We start from the raw sequence: 10602 nt of genomic DNA, 5'->3' as shown, positions 1-10602 counted from the left end.
AGAATTTCATCTGTCGAAGTTCGTTTTTAGCGAAATATTTCGAGCCAAACGAAAGTTCAATAGCTTACCGAAGTTCGTTTGTTCTAGTTGAAAAAGAAATCGTAATTTAATAAAAATGTACAGTAGAATACCGGTACAATAACGTACCTTATTATAAAGTATATTTCACTTAACGAATTTTTTTTAAGTGCCCGCAAAAAATCGTATCTTCGCCATGCAAAACGGTTTCAGTTTAAAGTATCATATTTTCACTATAACGTATAAATTCTACTAGTAGCGTGGCATTACTACACCAAAATTTACTTAAACTGGTAAATAAATTTCCAGCTAAATGATTAATGTAGTAGAACAAAGATACACAAATACCACCGCAACGTATTTTCTAACCTCTAAATTCTCAAAACAAAGTTAACACACAGTTGCGCGCACAACCATAGATTATACCGTACGTAGTATGCGACGTGAGCAACACAACACCATTCGATACATCGAAAGACGGAGGTTTGAGAGAAGTATTAATTATTTAGACAAAAGTGTTACGCTACGCTAAAAATACTGTTTGATGTCTGTGCCGGGATTGTTTATTGTTATTGTTGAGTTTCTTTTCAGGTTACGTTATTTAGACACCGCATTATATTTGTGCTACAATGTGAATGATCCTGGAGATAAAAAGAAACGAAAGCAATTCACGCTTAAGGAAAAAGTGGATATACTCAGAGAACTAGACAAGGGGAAAAAAGCAAGTCGCAGTTGCGAATACATATGGCATTGCGGCTCTCCTGTAGCTATTTTTTTTATATATTTTTTTCTCTTTGTAAAGATATGTATGCATGTTTCAGTACTAAGTACAAAAACTTGAGGTACCTGTAAGTACTTAGCACTGGGATTCTACTGTAATGTCTTTATATGATTTGCTTGTTATTACTAATAATGTAATAACATATGCAAATCATATAAAGACATTAATTAGAAAAAAGATTTCCATTAAGATTAATTTACGTGGTGATGAAAAAAACTCACGTTAATGAAAATACGGTAAAATCATAGTTTGAACAAACATGGCAGATAAAGTAAACAAAATTCAACCGTGATTACAGTAGGCCTAGGTATCAAAACAAAATCATGCAATATTTGAAAAATTACCTGATTCATTTGCTTTCAAACAGTAGTGTAGGTACTATATTCGTAAAACATACATTCCAGAACTGTTAGTACACTATTTAGTATTTACCGTATACACATAAACAAAGAACGTACCTACTTTTATTCGCGCACAGCCAAACAAAAACATTGTCGTCTGCTTTATTTAAAATTTACATACTCTGACTGGCATATAAAATCCTCATAATATACAGCCAATTAGACAAAAAGGTCAACAAGTCACTTGGCAGCAACCATTTGTTATGTTTTGTTTTGACCATGTCCCTTGCCTGGTTTACAGCTTCCTGAGCTAGCCATGTGTGACAGTGGTGCAAGATGACGGCCGTTCCGCAGTAGTCACGTGTTTTTTCATCAGTACCATGCACGTGATAAATATATTATCATAGACTGTGACATTACGACTGTAAAGGAAATAGTCTGTGCGCTGAAAGATCTGGATTGATTCTTGAAATTTACGAGTGACATGGGGCTGTGTTGTGTGGTCTAGGGCGGATGTTGACTATATTAAATAGTAATATTTATATATACAGCAAAACCCCTTATTTGCACTTTTCATGGGGACAAAGTAAAAAAGTGTAAAAAGCGGGAAAGTGTAAATAAAGGGAAAAGTATAAAAAGGAGTACAGTTTACCTTATTTAGAATTTTTTTCCTTTTGTTTAATAGCACATACTACAATGCAGGTACAAACACACTAACAACAAATTTTACTTTAGTATTTCATCCATTATTAATTTACCACATTTGACAAAAATAAAAAAAAGAATGAAAGCCAAAATGTTTTTCTGATTACTTCCTAAAAATAAATTTGAAATTTTCTTCTGCTTGCTTTTTTGGCTGTTCAAGATTATTTGCCTCTCCAAATTATAAATACAGTTGCAACCGGCAGGGTTTATAACAAATACGGGCTACATACACATTGCTCACAGTAAAAATTTTTTTAAGAAAAGGCCGCAAATTGTTGAATATTTACCGTCAATAGCGCGCCAAACGCGGAGAAAGGTCATTGTACTCGGTCAGCTGCTGTAACGACGCGGCGGCGCATGCGCACTCTATGCTCCGCCCAGACTCATGACTCATGACGCCATCAGCCGCCAACCAATAGATGCGAGCTTAGCGGAAAAAAATATAAGCTCCACCTCCCGTGTACCAATTTTATCCAGTTCTAATACCAGTTTATTGGTATACGCACCAGTTTTCTCGCTGCCGTGACATGTTCAAGTTTACGTTTATCATGATGTCTTGATACCAATAATTAATTATTTACGATCCCCAGAAATAAATGGTTAGTTTAAAAAATATGGCGTCAACTGTACAACACTTCCCAAATTATAAAAGACGTATAAAACAGTTACCAAGACACCGCTCATTTTATCTTGTGAAGTTTATGTCTCGTACCAGTATTTCGGCTAAGTTGTGACATAAATACAGTATCAGAACTTACAAGCAGCCATGTTTGTACATTCATGAGTTTACGTTTTTCCCTCGTGCATTTTAGATTGTCTCCTGCTATAATTACTCGTACTTTTACACGCCTAGGCTTAAATTATTACATGTTTAGAAATAAAAGCAACTTTTCATGTTATAAAATATGTATATTTTGCTATTTAAAATGTTCATTGCCTACTAGCTCCACGGTATTTTCTGGTTGTTTATGGTTGTTACGTGACGTAAATAGCGGGATTGATTCGATTTTTGAGACGTAATTCGCGGGAAAGTATTGTATTGGACTATATGGGAACCAAACGGGACCTGAAGAATATAGTGCAAATAACGGGAAAACGTAAATAACGGTAACGTAAATAAGGGGTTTCGCTGTACATCAAAAGGTACAAAAATGATTTATGTAATAGAATTTATTACTGAAGAGCAAATTTTGGGGCACTTTTTTTCTTTGTTAATTAAAAAATTTCGCTTAACTTTCGTTAAGAATATATTTATCTCATAGAAAAATTCATTTTCGTTTCACTTTCGCGAAACTTGATAAATTTTCTTTCACTTTCATTTCGTGTGGATAAAGTCACTTTCGCACATCCCTAGTTTTAGGCATTTTAACGCTTCTAAAAATACAGTTTAAAAACTTAATCCGAAATTAAAAGTACTTTTCGGTCCTCAGCGAACTCTTAAATGCTATTCGTAAATAGGCCCCACTCGGATATCTTGAGTAATTTTGAAATCGCGTTGTTTTTCCTGAAGCTCTGCACACCGTATGTGTGCCCAGGTAGGCGGGCCCCTTAAGAAATTCTTAAATGCTTTTCGTAAACAGACTCCAGTCGGATATCTAGTGTAGTTTGGAAATCGCGTAGGTTTTTCGTGGCTGTGCGCGGCACACGATGTAGTTGCCATTAGTCACGCGCCGAGAATGTTGTCCGGCAGCAAGGGAGAGTATAGTTCATTTGTGGTAAAAATGAATACTTTTACGGCCCTGCTAAATTTTTCCATTAAAGAAATTTTGAATTTCAGTGATTTTCCAGCAGAAATAATGTTGTGTAACTAACAAACAAATTGTATCAAAACAATTAACAGTAAATGGCTGTCGCGGGGGCCCTTAAAATTTTTTCATTTAACCAGAAATGAACTATACAAACCTGGCTTCCGTCGCACGCAGTTTGGAGAAGGGGAGGAAGGATGTTGACAGTTTCACATACCAAAGGACGTTTTGGGGGAAGGGGGAGAGAGACACGATGGTTTGTATGCCTGGGAGGGATGAACCTTGAAGTCTGGACAAGGGAAGGAGAGGTAAGCTGTATGACGTCATGCATCCGCCGCCTGTGCTGCCGCCAGCCTGTCTAGAGATTCCCGCGCTCCCACTTACATTGCACAAGCTACTGCTGCCGTATTTTTAAGCACAATGTCCTTTTTTTTCTCTCTTCTTATACGAACATTAGAACGATTATTATAAACTTAAACACAATATATTCTGCGTGTTAAATAATGGTTTTTTAAAAACTTTCATTGTGAGTTTTACAATTTTTTCCCCAATTATTTTTGTTTTGGTGCCAAAATATCAGATTTTTTTGACGGTTCCTGAGAATGTATGGTACTTTTTAAGAGAAAATGTTTAACCATAACATTAAAATGTTGATTACATGTGATTCTAAACAACACAATAGGCCCAACTGCTATTTTTTATGTCACAATCGTGAAATATATTGTGCAAGTACCATGAATAGCTTAAAAAAGCCACATTTTTTTAAAAGACGAAATAACGACGAAATTTGTGGTTTTAAATGACGAAATCAGGTTCAAAATAAAACCATATAATCTTGGCTCTACCAATTCCAAATCAAATGGATACTATCATATGTTTACAGTACGTAACCAAGTTTATATTTTTCATTGATGTTTCAATGAAATTAAGTTAGTAAAACTATTAAATTAAGAAAGAACATTAATTCTCTGGGAGCTGGGTGGGATCGTGATTTTTCGGGGAAAAAAGGTAACACATCTTTCCCAAAACGTTACGCGGGAAGTTACTCATTCCCCTTTTTTCCCCATTTCCCTTATTTTCAAACCAAGTACTGCACTTTAACCTAAGTCAATAACAGACCTGCCAACATTCAAATTAAAAAAATCATGAGGTCCTCGATAAAAATTTTCAGGCCCATAAATACAAGTTAGAAATAAAAAACAACAAATGAAAATCTTTAAATTTAAGTGACATACCTGTACATATGTTACATGGTCTCTGCTTCAAAATTTATTTCAACAAATTATAGGTTGCAGATTTAATTTAGTTGAACATAATTTAGGGCTGTTGTGTAGTGATCATGCAGGGCCGCAACTAAAAAAGATTTAAAATAACATTCTGCTCATGTAACACTATTATCACTGTTCACAGCAAAATTAATTTTTTTATTGGAAGCAATACACTTCACGTGTTAGTTGTGTTTTTTTGTAGCGACATGTTTCACAATGTCTCCTCTTCCACTATGCGAGATAGAAAAATCAGCACGGCACATGCTACAAAACGAAAAATTGCTTCCTTTACGTACTCGAGTATTGATGGAAACTCGTTACTGTAAGCTTTCATAAAACTTGTTTAGTAACTTTTACAAACAAAATCTTGGGGCCCCAAAAAATCGTGAGGAAACACTATTTTGGCGTGAGGGCGTGAGATGGACCTTAAAATCGTGAGCCTCACACCAAAATCGTGAGAGTTGGCAGGTATGCAATAAATAATCGCAGCAATTTAATACGCACCATTTACAGAAAATCAAACTTAAATAAAATTTTCCAGCCTCCATTAGTAAATTCATGTTTAATCAAGCAACGGGTTGACAACAAATAAAAACACGCTAAAAATGTTTATAAGCTGAAAACGGTGAATGTTTGTTTGGTGACTAGACTAAACGCAACTATACAGTTGCAAAAATCAGTTTTAGAGAAGTTAATGCAAATAAATGTTTTTTGTAGAACATAACCTATGTCTTTATGTTACAAAGTACCTGTGTGTACTGGCTATTAATGTTCCATCTGAGAGACCTTTCAGCACATGTATTTTTTATGGCATAAAAGATGTACATTGAAAAATTGAGAATATTTTTTTAATAAAAAACTAGGAATTATGCATTCGGTGGTAGTTTAGATAAATGTTTTTTATAGTGAGCCAATGTTAATTTGGTTGAATTGTTTATTTTAAAATGTTTAATGACAGCAAACTTTAGTAGAGTACTCACTTGTTTTTGTATTTATATTACTACTGGTTTAAAAAAAGAAATCCCATGCAGTTCATATTTGGTTATCTTTATTTTTAATGAACTTTCGTGTAAGCAAATTAAAATTAATGTGCATTTGCATTTCATGTTTTTCCTAGAATGACAAATTTTGGGTAATTTGTACATTTACATATACAAATTTTTTAACCAAGATGTGTTTCCCCCATATCGGTTTGGAATCGGTGTATCAGCAACAGTTGTATCAGCAAAATTTTGTGAATCTGTACAGCTCTACAAGCAATATGAAATTATAATTATATATCGATAACTGTATTTAGCTGCGGTTATGCTGTATTTGTATAGCATAGTAAGATTATACTAAGTGCATGAAAATGTTAAAATTGTTTGATTCATTTATACATTGAAGTGGAAGAGGGCAAGTTTCTTCATAACAAATTTAAAGAATATGTGTGTTTATTGGGCGCTGTAAACTATACACTTAACAGACAGGTGGGAAAAAAAAAGCAAGTTCCTGACAAGTGTTCAGAATTGACACTACAGCCTGTTTTCAAGATAATTTTAAATTCTGTTTAGTTATATCGTTATATGCAATGATTATAATTTATTCACATTTCAAATCTACCTACTTCATAAGTTAATCTTGCTGTTACATAAATAATTTTTGGTTTTACAATTTAAGCTTTTTATTTACAAGCAGAGGCAATTGGGTAACTTGCTAAATGTTTCCTACATTGTTATTATTCTGTGTGTGGTATACAGAATGTGCTGATTAAGCACCTAACTTAAGCACTCAAAAGTTGTATCTACGGTTTTTTTCTTAATGCAGTAAAATGTTTAAGTAATATTTAAATTCGCCTTCGTCAAAGACTTACATCTTCATCTTAGAATTTGATTCAAATAAAAAAAAAAAAGGTCTTCATACACCCCTAATACATATTAATAGATACTACCACGTTGCAGGACGTAGGTACTATTATATATGCACTAGCTTACACGACGAAAGCAACTATGCTACCAAGGTTCTAGGTGACTTGTTTGTAGACAGACTTTGGCAAAATGGAATGCTTAGAAGTCATAATGAACAAATAAAAACGACATCTATCAGGATATAACTGTATCTTTGGTATGATGGGAAATTGTGAGAAGTAACATTGAACCGAGAACCAATATTTATAAACAGGAACCGAACCAAAAGAAAAGTAGGACACATCACTAAACATAACCAACAATTCTTCTTTAGCTGTAAAATATTAAAAAACTGAATTATTTTTATGATAATAATTTTGCAAATGCTGGAAAAATTTATTTTAAATAATTTTTAAATAACGAAAATGGACCCATGGATAAAATTTCTTTGATTTAAATGGACCAACATTTGACTTCAATGACTATTGTTAATTATAAAAATTTTTTACCCACGTTTAATTCACTAGAAATAAAATGGCGAAAGGGCAATTAATTACCTTCTCGAATAGCCTGCAGCAAATCACTTCTCGGGTTGAATGCCAGTCCGGGTGCAACTGCTGCCTTCGGCCGGGGCGTTGTGTTCTCGACGGCAGGTTTGGGTGGTGAGGTGGATATGATCTGCAGCGGGCAAGCCAACACGTCAGCACACAGCTCCTGCGACGACACACCACTGACCGGTCGTGGCAAGCACAAAGACAGACAGACAGACGGACGTACCTGTTTGATCGGAGACTTGCCGATGTCTCCGTTGACGAGATAGGTGCACGCCGGGGGATCCGGCTTGGTGGTGACCGGGCCGTTGGGGATGGCGGTGGGGGGAGGGGGCGGGGGCGGAGGGGGCGGCGGGATGTTGGCAGGAGGGGAGCTGGGCGGAGGGGGGTGGTGACGGGGCGGCCGGGGGCGGCTGCTCCGGTGTCGGCGGGGGCGGGGGCAGGTCCACGGGAGGTGGCTCTGGTGTCTGGGTGGAGGGCGGAGTGGGGGTGGAATGCGCAGGGCTGGCCTCGCGGCTCTGCCTCAGGTGAGGGGGCAGAGGGCCGTTCATGGTCTCCACGGGGGGCGGTGGGGGCGGAGGCAGCGTCTCCCGCCCGGTGCTCATCGACCTGCTTCGAGTGGGTGTGCCGTTTGTCGACGACATTGTCGGGGTGCTGCAACAATATGGATGTAGAGCATGAGGTTAACAGTATTCTTACAACCACATAAGTACCATAAATAAACAAATCTCCCAAATCGTTACAGCTAATGAATGCTAACTTATACAATCAAGAAGAAAATTTAAAATTGTAGCAAAAAATGAAGTAAATTTTCTAGTGTTTATGAACAATAAAAATCTAGAGATTTTTGATGCTTTGCATTAAAAAAACAATTTTCTACATCTTTTACACAACTGCCTACACAAATAGGCTCCCATTTTACGAATACTATGCTGTCTCGCCAAAGAGGCATTGCGCAACGGTATATTTCAGAGAAAATTGCACACGATAAAAATCTTTACAAATTTATTTGTGAATAAATACAAGATTTTCGTACATCTGAATCATTTAAAGGAAGAGCTGTTGAAAAACTTCCCGCTCTGCCTTCACGGGAGGAAGAGGTGAGAGGGTGCCATTTAATTTTGGAATTTTTTTTTGCACCATTAGTATAATAAAATTTACTGGGATAAGACATTCAAAAGATAGAGAAAAGCAGTAATTTACGGTTTAGGTTTGTCAGTTTTCAAATAAAGGCACAAATAAACTAAAATAACCACACTTTTTTTTTGTCACAATTTTGTCAGTTTTGAGGTGTCTAGAGGAGCATACCTGTTGCTGGAGTTGTTGCTGGGCGGAGCGGGAGGGGGCTGAGTCGGCCGCTGGGAGGCGATGCGGGCAGCACTGCTGCGACTGGGGGTCAGGTTGTTGGGCGTGGGGTAGCCGTCCACCAGCGTCATGCCCTGGGCCGCCGCATAGATCTGCTGCTGCTGCAGCTGCAGCTGCTGGGCCTGGTACAAGCTGTCGTCGTAGCCCGTCGCCCTGCGAAACTCACTCCCTTCGTCTCGGTCACCGCACCACGGCAACCGGCAAGCACGGGGTTGACGTGCCAACTGTTTGGGTGTGTGAATAGTGCGTGTTAACTTCCCCACACTGGTTTTCAAGTTGGCTGCCTGCCGAGGTGGGCAGTCCTGCAGCTTCCGGTGATGGAGCAACGGATGCTGGACCATCGTGGCAGCAAGTTGTGCTCTCGAGCAAGCATGCACGCTGCCAAATAGCATTGTTCGTAAGTGACTTATTAATTAATTTTTTTGTATGGATTTTACAGTCTTTCACGTTTCCAAACAAAACACAGTGTTTTAATATAAAATATGGATGAGTCGGGACATTTGGCCAAACAGCAAAGTTCTTTATTTAACACTTGAGGTTGAGCTCATGACAGGTAACAGAAGAACACTACTACAGTAGGTAGAGGTGAAAAGCGATAAAACCAAAAGAACCAAGAAATGTAAGTCAACACACACACCCCATACGACCCAAATGCAGTCAAATTCACCTGATTATCTTACTTTTGTATATTATAACATAAAAAATTAATTTTATAAATCTAAAGTGTAGGATTTAGTCTTAATTTTTTTTTTTATAAATATGTACAGTAAAACACCGTTTTAACGAACTTCATTAGAGCGAACAATTCATTACTACGAACTATGCCTTTGGTCCCGTCAGACGTCCATATAACATAACTTAAAAAAATTTCACTAGTAGGAATTTTCTCGTTCAAATTTTTTAAATATTCTATAAATATTCATTTGAACGAACACTTTTCTGCCCGGCACGGAAAACAACAAACGGATAAAATCGTCGCCATTCACCCACAAACTGCCATCTTATTTATTTTGTTACGCGCCATAGATGACTGCAATGGACTAGTGTTGAAATTAATGCACAAAACTAGTGTAGCGACTAAAGCGCTGCATTGTGGTGTTCGCTGACATTACTCTTTGTTCTATGCTCGCACGTGTTTAACCGATGCGAAGTGCTACATCATAAAGTATTGCTACACACACATCTCTGGTCGTTTTCTTGTTTATTGTTTGAGAAACGTGCGGTAGCCCACAACTCACATAGTTTCGGTTCCCTAGCACGTTCGTGCAACTTCGGATTTCTCTCAAAAATTGAAATTATAAAAATCGAAGGGTTGTGTTAGGTTAGTCACAACATGCTTGATCTTCTGATTTAGTGGCTGAAGTGGCGTTAATACCAAAACGCAAAACTTCGGAAATCTTCGCAAATTCTTGGAGGGAACCGAAACTACGTGAGTTGTAGGCTTCCCAGAAACGTGGCTATACTACATGTATAACTTATTTTTACATGTGTAGGGTGCATTTGTTTTTATAGTTTAAAAAACCGTACTACTGAACATGTCTTCTAGGAAACGACTTGAAATGTTAAAAGCAGTATATAAAGAAAATAAAAAGACTGATGTGGCTAAAAAGTTAGGTATCTCCAAATCAACATTATCCACAATTCTCACTCAGCGATCCAGTTTGGAAGACAATAAAATGTAAAAAAAAAAAATTCCTAACTTTTAAATTTTATATTTTTGATTTATTACAGCATTTTTGCAAACAGCTTGTCTTGATTCCAAAGGTAGGCTTACTGCTTTGGCAAACAACTTACCTACGTATTTCTGTATCGTACATATACATACTAGTATGTATGTAGTATGTATCTTGATCCCAAAGTATAGCTGTTAAAGTAATTGATGCTTGTACCACTCATATTGGTATTAGATTTTCTACTTTGTTTTTTAACAAGATCGAGTTAT

The 10602-nt window shown here is 37.0% G+C and overlaps 1 protein-coding gene across 1 annotated transcript in view; it reads right to left on the bottom strand.

The window, feature by feature from the left end:
* Positions 1–10602, bottom strand: part of LOC134543196 (actin-binding protein WASF3-like) — a 47976-nt gene that overhangs the window by 9634 nt on the left and 27740 nt on the right. The window contains 4 exon segments of the mRNA XM_063388098.1: positions 7302–7422; positions 7522–7710; positions 7712–7949; positions 8604–8813. Coding sequence (XP_063244168.1) covers positions 7302–7422; positions 7522–7710; positions 7712–7949; positions 8604–8813 — 758 coding nt within the window.

This window comes from Bacillus rossius (assembly GCF_032445375.1).
Source record: "Bacillus rossius redtenbacheri isolate Brsri chromosome 9 unlocalized genomic scaffold, Brsri_v3 Brsri_v3_scf9_2, whole genome shotgun sequence".
Lineage (NCBI taxonomy): Eukaryota > Metazoa > Arthropoda > Insecta > Phasmatodea > Bacillidae > Bacillus > Bacillus rossius.
This window is presented reverse-complemented; position numbering and strand designations above follow the sequence as displayed.